The sequence below is a fragment of the Arachis ipaensis genome, chromosome B3 (genome assembly GCF_059453495.1).
Source record: "Arachis ipaensis isolate K30076 ecotype BB chromosome B3, ASM5945349v1, whole genome shotgun sequence".
Classification (NCBI taxonomy): domain Eukaryota; kingdom Viridiplantae; phylum Streptophyta; class Magnoliopsida; order Fabales; family Fabaceae; genus Arachis; species Arachis ipaensis.
The window spans coordinates 60008993-60024660 of NC_142438.1; the positions used below are offsets into that span (position 1 = coordinate 60008993).

The 15668-nt window shown below is 38.5% G+C and overlaps 1 protein-coding gene and 1 non-coding gene across 2 annotated transcripts; both read left to right on the plus strand.

The window, feature by feature from the left end:
• The first annotated feature begins 4811 nt into the window (after nucleotides 1–4811).
• Nucleotides 4812–7765, plus strand: LOC110270206 (transcription factor UNE12-like). The gene is made up of 6 exons (XM_088507164.1): nucleotides 4812–4881; nucleotides 5316–5374; nucleotides 5525–5662; nucleotides 6299–6418; nucleotides 6533–6598; nucleotides 7694–7765. The coding sequence occupies exons 1-6, from the start codon at nucleotides 4812–4814 to the stop codon at nucleotides 7763–7765; spliced, it is 525 nt and encodes a 174-aa protein (XP_088363290.1).
• Nucleotides 7766–14036: 6271 nt separating this feature from the next.
• LOC148570794 (small nucleolar RNA R71) lies at nucleotides 14037–14140 on the plus strand. Its single transcript, XR_015907889.1, has one exon. It is a non-coding gene; the product is annotated as a small nucleolar RNA R71 (small nucleolar RNA).
• Nucleotides 14141–15668: the final 1528 nt, after the last annotated feature.

Sequence of the window (15668 nt, forward strand, 5' to 3'; positions counted from 1 at the left end):
TTTTTAACCATCAAGCAAAACTAGGAAGGAAATACAAAACCATGCATTTTCTATGGATAAGTGTGATAGAATGTTAATAAAATCATCTCAATTACACACAAAATGTATCAAGAAATAGTGGTGCATCATTATGTTGTAGCTCCAGAGGACTTCTTTGATAAGGTCGGCTCATTCGCACCTGCAATATAATTCGGTTAGCTGCTTCTACTTTTCCATTTGTTTGTGGGTGCTCAATTGAGCTAAAGTGATGTTTGATATTAAAATTTTGTAAAAATGAGGCAAGCTTATGGTTTAGTGAATTGTCTGCCATTATGTGAAATTATTTCCCTTGGAATACCATACCTACATATGATGTTTTTCCATAGGAAAGATCTCTCTTTTTCTGTTGTTATTCGTGCTAATGGTTTTACCTCTATCCATTTGGAGAAATAATCTATTGATACTAAAAGAAATTTTATCTGTTCTGGAACTTTTGGGAAAGGTCCAAGGATGTCTAGTCCCCACCTGTCAAAAGGCCAACTTACCTCTATGGTGTGCAACTTATCTGCTGGCATTGTTGACATTGTGGTATGCTTTTGGCAATCATCACATGCCTTGACTTTAGCTATACAGTCTCTTTTCATTGTTGGCCAATAATATCCTGTTCGTAGGATCTTGGCGGCTAAGCTCGACCTCCTATGTGGTTTTCGCATACTCCTTCATGCGTCTTTGCCATGACCACATCGGCGTCGTCTTTGCTGATGCATTTGAGGAGTGGTTGTAAATATCCTCGTCTGTATAGCATATTTTTTATCACTGTGTAGAAGCTTGCTCTTCTTCAGAAAAGATGTGGGTTTGTTTCTTCTCATGGGATAGTTCCTGCATTAATATACTCAACGAAAGGTGTCTTCCAGTCTCTCATCTGAATAATGCTCGATATGCATGTTAGTTCAAAACTGGGTTTCTCAAGTGTTAATTATGATAGTGCTGGTGTGTGTGTTGTTGGTCTAGTAGTAGCTATTTAGACAATACATCGGCTCTAGTGTTTTATTTTCGGTTTACATGGATAATCTCAAATTTATCAAATTTTGAAATGAGATCCTTTGTTAGGAGCCAATACTTCTCCAACAAAGGATCTTTTACCTGGAAGTCACCTTTGATTTGTTGCACCACTAGTAAGGAGTCGCAGTAGGTGCGATCCGAGGTATTTAAAGTTGTTAGGCAAGCTCTAACCTTGCTAATAGAGCCTTATATTCTGCTTGGTTGTTGCTTGCTGCAAAAGAGAATTGTAGTGATTGTTCGGCTATCACTTTGTCTCCTTTTAATAGTATGCCTGCTCTACTTCCTACTTGGTTTGATGACCCATCTACGTGTAGATTCCAACTCGGCTCTACAGGTTGTGTTTCGGTAGTCATTTTTAAGACGAAATCGGCCAATATTTGTGACTTCAGTGCCTTTCATGATTGGTATTGAATATCGAATTTGGAGAACTCGATAGACCACTTGATTAGTCGTCTAGCTAGCTCGGGCCTGGTTAGTATTTACCTCAAGGGTTGGTCAGTTCGTACTATTATTGTATGGCTCTGAAAATAGTGCCTTAGTCTCCTTACTGTAGTGACTAGGGCTAGTGCCAATTGTTCTATCTTTGGGTATCTTGTCTTTGTTGGCTGTAGTACTCTGCTGATGAAATACATGGGCCTCTGTGTTTTCCCTGTTTCAATAATTAGAATGGAACTAATAGCATGGTTAGATATTGATAGGTATAAATGTAATGGTTTACCTGCTTTTGGTCTCTGGAGTATCGGAGGTGATGATATGAGCTGTTTTAGCTCGGCAAAAGCATTTTTGCACTCCTCTGTTCATGTAAATTTTCTGTTCTTGAAAATTATTTGGAAAAAATAGTATGATCAGTTTGTTATTGCGGGTAGGAAACGCGACAGTACAGCCACCCTCCCTGCTAGTTGCTGTACTTATTGTTTTCGGGCTTGCCATGTTTAGTATAGCATCACATTTTTCTAGATTTGCTTCAATTCCTCATGAGGTCAGCACAAATCCAAGGAATTTTAATTTCCTCCTTTGACCCCGAAATCACATTTTTCTGTGTTGAGCCTCATGTTGTAGGCTCGGACTTGGTCGAAGATTTCTGATAAGTCGTCACAATGTGAGCCTCCTGCTGGTGTTTTTGCTACCATATCGTCTACGTAGATTTTCATGTTCTGACTTATTTGTTATTGGAATACTTTGTCCATTAGTCTTTGATATGTTGCACCTGCATTCTTTAGACCAAATGGCATTATCTTAAAATAAAAATTTCCATGTTCTGTAATGAAAGCTGTTTTGCTTTGGTCTTCTGGGTGCATAAGGATCTGGTTATACCCAGAGTATGCATCTATAAAGCTTAAACTATTAAAACCAGAAGCATTGTCTACTAATTTATCAATGCAAGGTAGCGGATACGCATCTTTAGGGCAAGCCTTATTTAGGTTTGTAAAGTCGACGCACATGCGCCATTTACCTGAGCTTTTTCTTACCATTACCACGTTGGATAGCCATGTGGTAAAGCGGATCTCTTTGATGAAACCTGCGTTGAGAAGCTTCTTTGTTTCCTCTAAGGTTGCTTGCATTTTTTCTGTTATGAGGTTTCTTTTCTTCTGGGCAGGTTGGATTGCCTTGTTGATAGCCAGCTTGTGACAAAGGACTTCTAGGTCTATTCTAAGCATGTCGGCAGGTTTCCATGCAAACAGGTCGTCATTATTTCAAAGTACTACGATTAATTTTGATCATTCTTCTCCTTTGAGGGTGGTGCATGAATCCCCACAGTCCGTACAGCTGTACCAGCAAGTGCACTGGGTCGTCCAAGTAATACCTGAGCGAGTCAGGGTCGAACCTACGACGATTGTGGTTTGAAGCAAGCTATGGTTATCTTGCAGGTCTTAGTCAGGCGAATCAGAAGGTTGTGTTTTTATGAAAAAGGGGAAAATATTCATAATTTGAATTTGTAAATTGGAGTGGAGTCAGTTGGATTGATTTAAGGGCAATCAGTAATAGGAATGTAGTTGAGGATCGGAGTTGCTTTGTCTTTCTGAATTAACTCTTGTATTACTATCTTCTTTGCCTGTGAGTGATTTCTTCTATGGTAGGCTGTATGTGATCAATGCCATGGGCTGTGGTCATTGATCTCCTTTGCTACAGATTGAATGCCATTGGTCGTGGTCATCCAATTTGACGAAGCGTGAAGCTCTTAGCAGTTCATTCTCCTGGCGATCCTACTCAAAACGCCACAGACAAGGTCGAATCTTCCAAATCAGAGAATGCTGCTTCTTTGGATTCTAGCCTATACCACGGAGACCCTAATCTCCCTGGAAATCGGCTGAACTGGTGTCTCGAAAAGTCCCCAATGAAGTCGTGGATTAGCCATCTGAGAGATGTATAAACATAGTTGTTGGCTCGTGCTTTCTAGTCACGTATTCACACGAACCCAAGTAGACGCGGGTGTTTGTCAGGCACATTCATCTTAGTATGATGAACAGAGCTGATTGTCACTGATCATCCTATTCACCATGTTGAAGATTGGGTATACATCTTAGAATTAAATCAAACACGGATCGAAGAAGAAATAGTAATACTTTTATTAATTCATAAGACTCAGTATGGCTCATCCCCTCAACCTAGGAGGTTTAAAACTCATACTAAAAGGAAATACAAAGTAAAACTCGAAAATAATGTGTAAAGTATGCGTGATGTCTGAATGATTATGTAAAATACACTGTAAATACTAAATAGATGACTAGTAAGGGTAAAACTATCTATTTAATGCTAAAATCCACTTACGGGACCCACTTGGTGAGTGTTTGGGATGAGCTTTGATGGGATCCACGTGATATGAGGCTCCTAGGGCAAGAAAAGTTGGCTAGGGGGTCCTCTTTGGGCGTTTGGACGCTGGTCTCTGCTCTTTGGACGCTGGATGCCTGGAAGGGGGCAGGAAACTGGCGTTGGACACCAGTTTTAGGCCTTCTAATCTGAAGAAAAGTATGGATTATTAAACATTTCTGGAAAGCTCTGGAAGTCAGCTTTCCATAGCCATTGAGACACTACAAGAAAAATATCCATTTAGCCACACTTTTTTTAAGCTACATTTGAAAAGCATAGCCTATTCATAGGCTACGCTTTTCTCAGTGTTGCCTTTTTTTAGATAAAAGGAAACACAATTCTGGCATCATTTAAAAAGTGTAGCCTTAGGTATTATAGAAATCACTTATAAAGCGTAGCCGTATGTTAATATCTATGGGTCCACTTTTTGTATCAAAGAGAACGCTTTTTGACGGTAGCCTATTAGTTAAGTTTTGGGTGCGCTTCAAAAGTGATGCCTTCCCTCTTTTTCCCAATTGAAAACAAACTCACAACACTTAGTGAAATTTTTGTTCCCACCAAAGCTCATTATTCCCTTTCTAAAACTCACAACACTTAGTGAATCACAGCGCCTTTATCCCCTTTCTAGAACCACACGAACCACAGTGCCTTTGTTCCTTCCAAAACTCATCACTCATCATCACGAAGAACCCTCTCTGAAACCCTCTCTGAAATTTTTGTTATCACAGTGCCTTTATCCCCTTTCTGAAACCCTCTCACCATCGCGAAGAACCACACACAACACTCACTATCGCCACTAACCGTCGTTCCTCTTCGCCCTACTGCACTGAGCTGCGCCGCTCTCAGCATCGTCATCTCTTCGCTTCTCATCGTCCTTCCCCTTTCAGTTTTGCCATTCTCGGTTTCTCACCGTCGCTGGTGATTGTCGCCACCCAGTAACCAGTCACCGCCAGTCACCGTCGATGTTGATCATCGCTGTTGCTGCACTGACCATCGCTCTTCTTCACCATTCTTCTCATCATCGTCTTCTCTGTGCTCACATCGTTGAGTATGTATTTATTGATTTCTATTTGGTTCTGCAATTTCAGAGGTTTAGGGTTCCGATTTTAAGGGTTTTAATTTGGGGGTTTTAATCTGTGAAATATGGGTTTGTGAATTGTGATTTGATAACATGAATGTTGTTGTTGATGAAGATGCGTGGTTTAACAGATTATTTTTTTGCCTGTTTTGTACTTATAAATAACTAACTCATTTGGGGGAAATTGTTTCTGATATTCTGTTATTTATTAAGAATTAGAATGCTCATGATAAGACACAAGTAAAAACTGGAAGAAGTTAGGGAAAAGAGTATTGGCTTTCACAACAACGATAAAAATTTTTGTTCATTGAAATATTAATTCAATTGGACACAAGGGAAAACTTAAGAAAAATATTAATTCCCTTATGCTCATGATTACTGATTGTAGATCCTTCTTCACGGGGCATCTACCTGAGGGAGGCTACTGCTTTCCAACAATCTACTGAGGTGAGAGCATAATTAGCTTGTGCACCATTGATGATCAAAGCATATCTTTAGGTCAGATATTTGAAAAAACTATGATTTGAAAATGGATTAAAGATTGGAATGTGGGAAAAATACTACTAGACATGCTACTTTTGCATTTGTCTTTACCAGCTAGGTCTCAGCTTGGACAAAGGGAAAGGAGCCGATAGAGCAGCAGCACCAGGAGTAGGCTTCTTGAAGCCACCAAAAGAGGCCTCCGGTAGCGGCAAGCACTTTCGCGATGATGTCCTTGATGCCAGAGCTAAGAATGTAAACACCCTGTCCCTCTCTCTCTCTCTCTCTCTCGCTTTGCGTAACAGAAAATTAGCTCAAATGCATTCAATATTTGTTTTTTTTCAAGGCAGGGTTTTGAGTTCCGAACTGGAACTAAAATACAATTGCATGTGGCAGTTTTTTAACTAATTAGAATCACTTTCAAAATTCCTTGAAAATGAAGTTGGGAAAGAAAGCATGTTGTAGTTTTGAAAAAATAAAGAGCAAGGCAGGGTTATTCCATGGCTGTTATGGAAACCAAATTATTGTTTCAGGATGGTCATCTTTGGTTTTTCTTTTCCCCTTTATTCGAGGTCAGACAGCAGGGGGGAAAAACTTATTGCAGTGTGTGCTTCAGTGCTTCTTGATTTGAGCAACTAGCTATTGATAAACTCTGCACTTGTGCTGACTATTATTGTTGAATCATTGTTGTAGGTGTTGACTTATAGGTGTAAGTTGGTGTTATAAATTTTGATGGAATGGTTTGAACATTTCAGGATTACGATTTAGTGCAAGTTTATTTACACCTTCTCCATACTGCTGTGATCACTAAGAGGCAGAGGAGGAGTTGCTGTTTTAGTTTCCTCACCCCCCTTATTTTGGCCCCCCTGATCATCTGTAATCTTTTAACAGGTTTTTCATGGCCAACCAATGCCTACTACTATTCCGGCAGCTCCACATCCTCTAACAATGCGTCCTAGGGTGCGGGCTAGAAGAGGACAGGCTACAGACCCACACAGTATAGCTGAACGGGTGAGCTTTGGGATATTTGCACAAATACATGCTGTCTGCTGGTTATGGTGTTAAAATTTAAAGACGGGGTGTTTATTTTGTACCTCAGTTCTTCATGTTACATTATGGTTACAGTTGCGCAAAGAAAGAATAGCAGAAAGAATCAGGGCTCTACAAGAACTAGTTTCAAGTGTCAACAAGGTATGTAACTGTTCTAATGCAGTTTGTGATCCTCTTTAATATTAGCAATAGTGAAATAGTACAAAAGGAAAGGAATATTGTCTTGTGTAGCCAAAAAAAGTGAGAAAAGATGGTGTATTATGTTGACATTTATAGAGATATATCTATTATCATCCCCCACTTTCCTTTCTGGCTTGAAATTGTAAATGATAATGCTACATTTTAGTTTATTATCAACTTGTGAATAAGTGTATTCATGTCTTTCTCCTAAAACAAAAATGGGTCTTTTCATGGTGTGCATTTGGCCATTTTGTCCGCATTGTAGGTATCGTTCATTCACTACTTCTTTAGCTCATCAGATCTCCACTAACACTATTGCCTATCATAGGTCTTATCTTTCTTTTTACAATATAAATACTAAAATAGATGTTATTACTTATATCAAGGGGTTGGTTTGCTTTTCTATATATGGCCTAAGAAACAATATCTTTTACTTTTCCTCCAATTTTTTGTCTTTCAATAGGAAGATTTGATAGAAAATACAATAGAAGGAAGTAGCCATTTTCATAGAAATATGGAGGATCTGTATTCGTTTTAGTCTTCTGGTCTTTTCCCTGTCAATATATTGTTCCAGTAGATATGATATTTGCATATATATATATAATGTAATTTATGTAGCGAATTGGCACCTTGAAAATTATTTTCATATAAATGAGTAAATGTGTTCTTTGGATTTAGAATATGGCATCTGCCTCTGGACCTATTGAGTTGTCAAATCAGTTTAAGATTGTGCTTGTCCGCAACTCCACATATAGATTAAATCTCCTGATCCACTTTTCATGCAATTGTTTCATTGAGCATAAATAACAAAAACATGCTTGAAAAGGATAAAAAGAGGGATACCATGCCCACATATTTTGACTTGATGTGTATTAAATTTTTTATACTTCTTGAAGCTTGAAATTAATCTACTGGTTTCAGGGGATATTTCTTTTAATAATTTCTTTGAAGGTAGTTTTGCTCTGTTTGCATGACCGCCCTCTGTTTCATTAAAAAGACAATAACACTGAATTGTTCTAACATTTTTAATATTATTGTGCTTTTTCTCTTGATCAGACGGATAGAACTGTAATGTTAGATGAAATAATTGATCTGCATTTGTTTATTTCAGATACTGCACTTATTTAATTGATCTGTCCTGTTTCTATCCAAAGAACAAGCTTTTGCCTTCTTCGATTCCGCCTGCTCTGCTATTCTGCCCTGTGCTATCCGGTTCTGCCCTAATTTCCACCTTCTTCTAGGTTGTCTTTTTAAGCAATGAAGATTAAGCAATGGAAATTAAGCTGATTATTATTGTGGTTTATTGGCTAAGATAGAGTACTGTTTAAAATATTTACATGTATAGTTGACTAATGACTTTTATTAGAAGATACTTATATATGTAGGATATGTTTTTTTGTAGAGTATTAGTAGTAAATTCTAAGTAATATTATGGTTATTTTGATATGGCTATGCTTACTTTAGTGTGAGATGTATGAATTTTTACAATTAACTTCATTCTAGTACTTTTGGATTATTATTATAAATATATTTTGGTTAGAGATAATTTTTGTTATTTAAAGAAATTATTTAGTATAATTATGTATTTATTTTTATTTTATAATATTCAACTCATTTAAATAAAAATACAGAATTATTATACATGTAATCATATTAACTATTATGTTGTATTAATATATATATATATATATATATATTATACAGAAAAAAAAGAGACCTAAGGCTAAACTTATATACAGTAGCTATAGTATACAAAAAAAAAGAGGGACCTAAGGCTACACTTATAAAAAGTAGCCATGGTATACAATGTGGCTACGCTTTACAGGTGATGCAGTAGGTATTGAAAAGCGTAGCCTATTCTGACAAAAATGGAAGCTGAAAAGCGTAGCCTTTGGTCCTGGACAGCATCACTTGAAAAGCGTAGCCTATTCCCAAACGCCAAAAGCGTAGCCCTTGGTGCAGAAAAGCGTAGCCTTTGAGAATAGGCAACGGCCGAATAGGAATCACCCCAAAAAGCGTAGCCGTAGCCCAAAAAGCGTAGCCGTAGCCTAAGGCATCATTTTTTTTCACTTTTGGCTACACTTTTCAAGTGTACCTGAATGGGTATTTTTCTTGTAGTGAGAAAGCTCCATTTAGACTTCTGTATCTCCAAAAAAGCTCTTCTGAGTGCAAGTAGGTCAGATCCAAACAGCATCTGCAGTGCTTTCTCTGTCTCTGAATAAGACTTTTGCTCCAACTCCTCAACTTCAGCCATAAATTACCTAAAATTGTACAAAAATATAAAAACTCATAGTAGAATCCAAAAATGTGAATTTAATACTAAAACCTATAAAAACTTAATAAAAACTAAACAAAACACACTAAAAACTATATGAAAATGATGCCAAAAAGCGTATAAAATATCCGCTCATCACAACACCAAACTTAAACTGTTGCTTGTCCCCAAGCAACTAAAAACATAGTAGGATAAAAAGAAAATTAAGATACAATAAATTTCAAAGTTTCTAACGAAGCTCAGTTTCAATTAGATGAGCAGGACTTAGTAGCTTTTTGCTTCTGAATAGTTTTGGCATCTCGCTATCCATTGAAACTCAAAAGTGTTGGCATCTTTAGGAACTTAGAATCCAGATAATATTATCGACTCTCTTAGTTTAGCTCTTTTTTATTCTTAAACACAACTTTTTAGAGTCTTGGCCGTGACCCTAAGCACTTTGTTTTCCAGTATTACCACTGGATACATACATGCCACAGACACTTTAACTAGGTGAACATTTTCAGATTGTGACTCAGCTTTGCTAGAGTCCCCAGATAGAGGTGTTCAGAGTTCTTAAGCACACTTTTTTTGCTTTGGATCACGACTTTAACCGCTCAGTCTCAAGCTTTTCACTTGACACCTTCACGCCACAAGCACATGGTTAAGGACAGCTTGATGAGCCGCTTAGGCCAGAATTTTATTCCTTTAGGCCCTCCTATCCACTGATGCTCAAAGCCTTGGATCCTTTTACCCTTGTCTTTTGGTTTAAAGGGTTATTGGCTTTTTGCTCTTGCCTTTTGATTTAAAGAGCTATTAGCTTTTTCTGCTTTCTTTTTCTTTTATTAATTTTTTTCGCCTTTTTTTTTGCATGCAAGCTTTTTCTTTTTCTTTTTGCTGCTTTTTCTTGCTTCAATAATCAATTTTAGAGATTTTTCAGATTACCAATAATACTTTTCTTTTTTCTTTATTCTTTTAAGAGCCAACATTCTAAAATTCCAACTTCAAATATGCATTGTTTATTCATACATTCAGAAAATAAAAGCAATGTCACTGCATCAAAATAATTAAACTATTCTTATTTTAAACTTAAAATTCATGCATCTCTCAATTCTTTTTAGATAAATTTTTTTTTTAAGCAAGGTGAGAGATATATGAAACATTTTACAACTTTAAGACATCAATGCGAATGACCATGCAACAAAAAAAAGAGAACAGATAAAACATAATAGAAAACAGAAAAATAAAACAGGAAACGAGGTAAAAGAGAATGAATCCACCTTTAATGGTGGTGGCTAGTGCTCCTCCTTGAGGATCCAATGTGATGCTTGATCTCTTCTGTGTCACTCCTTTGCCTTTGTTGTTCTTCCCTCATAGCCCTTTGTTCTTCCCTTATGGCTCTTTGGTCTTCTCTTATTTCATTGAGGGTGGTAGCATGCTCTTGATGCTCAAACCTCAATTGCTCCATGTTAGTGCTTATTTCTCCAAGTGAAGTGTGCCATTGATCCCAATAGCTTTGAGGAGGAAAATACATCCCTTGAGGCATCTCAGGGATTTCATGCTGAAGTGGATGCACGGGCTCTTGTGCATGCTCTCTAGTTTGCTCCATCCTCTTCTTAGTGATGGGCTTATCCTCCCTAAAGGAGATATCTCCATTTATGACAATTCCAGCTGAATTGCATAGATGACAAAAAAGGTGTGGGAATGCCAACCTTGCATTGGTGTGAGGCTTCTCAGCTACCTTATACAATTCTTGAGGAATCACCTCATGTACTTCCACCTCACTTCCAATCATGATGCAATGGATCATGATGGCTCTGTCAACAGTCACTTCTGATCGATTGCTTGTGGGAATGATGGATCTTTGGATGAATTCCAACCATACTCTAGCTATGGGCTTTAGGTTAAGCCTTCTTAGTTGAATGGGATTGCCTTGGGAATCCCTTTTCCACTGTGCTCCTTCCACACAGATATCTGAGAGAACTTGATCCAATCTATGATCAAAGTTAACTCTCCTAGTGTAAGGATGAGGATCTCCTTGCATTAGAGATAAGTTGAACGTCAACCTCTGATGCACGAAAAACTTGTCTCTCAACAAATCTCACTTCGGCAAGTGTACCGAATTTGTCGTCAAGTAAAAACTCACAATAGAGTGAGGTCGAATCCCACAGGGATTGATTGATCAAGCAACTTTAATTAGAAGAATGTTCTAGTTGAGCGAATCCAGAATTTGGGTTGAGAGTTGCAGAAAATAAAAATGGCGGGAATGTAAATAACGGAAAAGTAAATGCTAGAATTAAAGGACTGGAAGTAAATGACTGAAAATAAATTGCAGAATTGTAAATGGGAATGGGGGATTTGCTCATAAAAGTAAATGGCCGAAATTAAAGAGAATGGGTAAGATCAGAGATGGGAAGTTCATTGGGCTTAGGAGATGTTGGAATTCTCCAGATCAAGTTCATTTTCATCTCTTCCTCAATCAATGCACTCATTGATCTCCTTGGCAATCTTAAGTGATTGAATTACAATTTCTTACAATTCAATCTCTCAAATCTTGATCAATAGCCAATTCCTTGGTCAATTGCTCATGAGAAGAGATGAAGTATGGTCACTGATTATACCACATGCATTTCCCAAATCAAGTATTGAGAGAGTTATAGTCACATACCCATCCAAACCCAATTTCGTCCAGCATGAGAAAGCATTTCTAGCTTGATCTCTTCATTCCTCTTTCAAGGTTCAAAAGAGATCCAAGTTTGAATAGCTTCTCTTCCAAGATAACTACTCAATTGGATGAAGATCGAAAGCTTTCAAGTAAAATCAAGAGGAAAGATAGAAGAAGAATAATGAAAATTAGTATTGATCCATCAAATTACAACAGAGCTCCCTAACCCAATGAAAGGGGTTTAGTTGTTCATAGCTCTTGAAAATGAAAACAAAGATGGAGAATACATCAGAAAACTAGAAACTGCAAAGAAAGTAAAATACAGGGAGTAGTTCTCCTTTTTCCCAGCCTCCAGAACTTCTTTTCAATTCAAAGCTACTCCTATATATACTACTCTTCTTAGCTTCTAGTGTGATTCTTCAAGTCTTGGGCCTTTGGATCTTGAGTTTGAAGCAGTTCCTTTCTTTATTTGGGCTTGGCTTTACTTGCAGAGAGAAAGTGCGAAGTGGGCGGAGACTTTAGTTCAGGACGTTAGGGGTGTTAATATTTAGTGAGAATATAAGTTCGAGAACGTTAGTGACACTTAACATTGTCACTAACGTTCCAATGCACCCCTTTTCCTCACGTTAAAACCCACGTTAACTAGGTTAACGTGGCTTTTAACGTTGCCTTGTTAACCTTCGAGAACGTTAGTGACACTCAACATTGTCACTAACGTTCCAGTGTGCCCCTTCTTGCTTCACGTTAAAGCCCACTTTTCAGAATGAACTGGCTGTGCTTCAGTGCTTGTCTCCTCCTTCAGTGTCTCCTTATCGTTTGTGCTTAGTTCCTTGTCCTCTCGATCTGTTTCTTGTGAGAGTTTGAAGACATTGAAGCTGAGTCGTTCATCATGGATTCTCAATATTAGCTCCCCTTTCTCTACATCGATAAGTGCTCTGGCCGTAGCTAGGAATGGTCTTCCCAATATGATTGGGTGAGTGTGAGTCTCTTCCATGTCCAGAATGACAAAGTCTGTTGGGAGAAAGTATTTCCCAACCTTTAGCAACACATTTTCTACCACTCCTATTACTTGCTTTTGAGTTTTGTCAGCCAGTCTGATGATTACATCTGTGGGCATTATCTCATTAATCTGAAGCCTCTTCACCAGGGATAAAGGTAGTAAGTTGATGCTGGCCCCCAAATCACATAGTGCTCTATCGAACATAGTTTCGCCTATGGCACAAGGGATGTGAAAACTCCCTGGGTCTCTTCTTTTCGTAGGCAACTCAGGTTGAATAAGGGCACTACATTCCTTGTTCATCACTATAGTCTGCCCTCCCTTGAGTGAGCTTTTCTTGGGAAGAAGTTCCTTCATATACTTGATGAATGCAGGCATTTGTTGAATTGCCTTGATGAATGGTATGTTCACATGCAGAGATGCAAACAAGTCTAGGAACCTTGAGTATATTCTTTTTCCCACAGCACCATTGAGCAGTTGAGGGAATGGTGCATAGAGCTTCAACAGCTCTTGTTGTGAGATTTCTGGTTCTTTGTGATCTCTATCCTCCTCCTTTGTTGAGTTGTTTTCAGGTTGTTTGCACATTTTGCCTTGCTTGTCTTCAATCTCTTGATCACTTGTAGTGACCATTTTGCAATTTTCCCATCTTACTTTCTTTGCTTCTCCCTTGGGGTTTTTCTCCGTGTCACTTGGGAAGCTATCAGTAGGTTTGGGAATCTTCTCAGCTAAATATCCCACCTGGAATTCCAGCTTCCTAATGGTCTCTCCCTGGTTCTTAATATTGGCTCGCACCTCCTCTTTGAACACCTTATTTTCTTGAATCTCTTGCCATATTCCTTCAAGTAAGGCTTCAATCTTAGAGAGTTTGTCATCAATTGATGAGTGATTCGGAGCAGATGTGCTATTTTGGTTTTGATAAGTGTGTGGAGATGTGTTGTTGTGGGGGTGTTGAGATGTCCTCTGGGTGAATTGCTGGTGAGCTGCATTGTTGTTGGAGTTGTAACGTCTCTGGTCTTGGTTTTGATCTTGCTCACTTCCCCACCCAATGTTTGGGTGGTTTCTCCATCTAGGGTTGTAAGTTTTGGAGTATGGATCATAGTTTTTCCTTGGTGAATTCCCAATGTAGTTGGCTTGCTCCTGACTCCCCTCTGCTTCTTCATTCACCCCTTCTTGGGTTGTTAATGAAGATGAGATTGCTGCTACTTGATTCCTCTCCATCTTCTTGGTGAGGTCAGCCAGCTGCTGGGTAATGAGCTTGTTTTGGGCCAACAGAGCATCTACATTGTTTAGCTCCATCACTCCTCTGGTGTTCCCTCTTTCGGAAGCATAGAAGTAATCGTTTTCTGCTACTATTTCAATAACATCTATGGCTTCCTCAATGGTCTTCTTCTTGTTCAAGGATCCTCCAGATGAATGATCAACGGCCTTCTTTGACTCATAAGAGAGCCCTTCATAGAAAATGTGCAGCTGGACCCATTCGTTGAACATGTCAGGTGGACACCTCCTTGTTAAGTCCTTGAACCTCTCCCATGCTTCATACAGAGTCTCACCATCTTGTTGCCTAAAAGTTTGAACCTCAGCTCTCAGCCTATTCATTTGTTGAGGAGGGTAAAATCTTGCTAAGAATTTGTTCACCACATCCTCCCAAATTGTCAAGCTCTCCCTTGGAAAAGATTCCAGCCACTTGGCTGCCTTGTCCCTGAGTGAGAAAGGAAATAAGAGCAGTCTATAGGCGTCAGGATGAACACCATTAGATTTCACTGTGTCACATATTCTCAGGAAGGTGATCAAATGTTGATTGGGATCTTCTTGAACACCTCCTCCAAACGAACAGTTGTTCTGAACAAGGGTGATGAGCTGTGGTTTAAGTTCAAAGTTGTTGGCATGGATTGTTGGCTTTTGGATGCTACTTCCACAATTACCTGGGTTTGGATTGATGTAAGAGCCCAAAACTCTTCTATCCTCCCCAGCATGATTTGCTCCACCTCCTCTGCCATGGTTGTGAGTCTCTTCTTCATGATGATTTTCCATGTTTTCTTCCATGTTTGGTTCAAAGTATTCCTCAAAGTGTTCCTCCTCTTCTTCAGCACCAACTACACGTTTTTCTTTTGCCTCCCTCCTTAGTCTAAGGAAGGTTCTCTCAGGTTCAGAATCAAAGGAAGTTGAAGCCCCGCTTCTTCTCCCTGTCATACAACCAACAAGTACAAGCAAAGAAAATAGGTGCAGACAGTATTTGTGTCAGAATTACTGTTAGTTGTGGGTGATGCAATATATCAAACAATTAGTGGGTTAGCAAACAGAATTGAAAATAACAAAGAAAAACAAAAGAGTAGAGGGGGAAGGGAAGAAGTTTAACTAAAACAAAAAGTAAATCACTCAAACAGAAAATGAAATTCACAAAATAAAAATGCTCAATCTAGTGATCTTCCAATTTAATCATTGTTGATGCACAATCAATCCCCGGCAACGGCGCCATAAACTTGATGCACGGAAAACTTGTCTCTCAACAAATCTCCCTTCGGCAAGTGTACCGAATTTGTCGTCAAGTAAAAACTCACAATAGAGTGAGGTCGAATCCCACAGGGATTGATTGATCAAGCAACTTTAATTAGAAGAATGTTCTAGTTGAGCGAATCCAGAATTTGGGTTGAGAGTTGCAGAAAATAAAAATGGCGGGAATGTAAATAACGGAAAAGTAAATGCTAGAATTAAAGGACTGGAAGTAAATGACTGAAAATAAATTGCAGAATTGTAAATGGGAATGGGGGATTTGCTCATAAAAGTAAATGGCCGAAATTAAAGAGAATGGGTAAGATCAGAGATGGGGAGTTCATTGGGCTTAGAAGATGTTGGAATTCTCCGGATCAAGTTCATTTTCATCTCTTCCTCAATCAATGCACTCATTGATCTCCTTGGCAATCTTAAGTGATTGAATTACAATTTTTTACAATACAATCTCTCAAATCTTGATCAATAGCCAATTCCTTGGTCAATTGCTCATGAGAAGAGATGAAGTATGGTCACTGATTATACCACATGCATTTCCCAAATCAAGTATTGAGAGAGTTATAGTCACATACCCATCCAAACCCAATTTCGTCCAGCATGAGAAAGCATT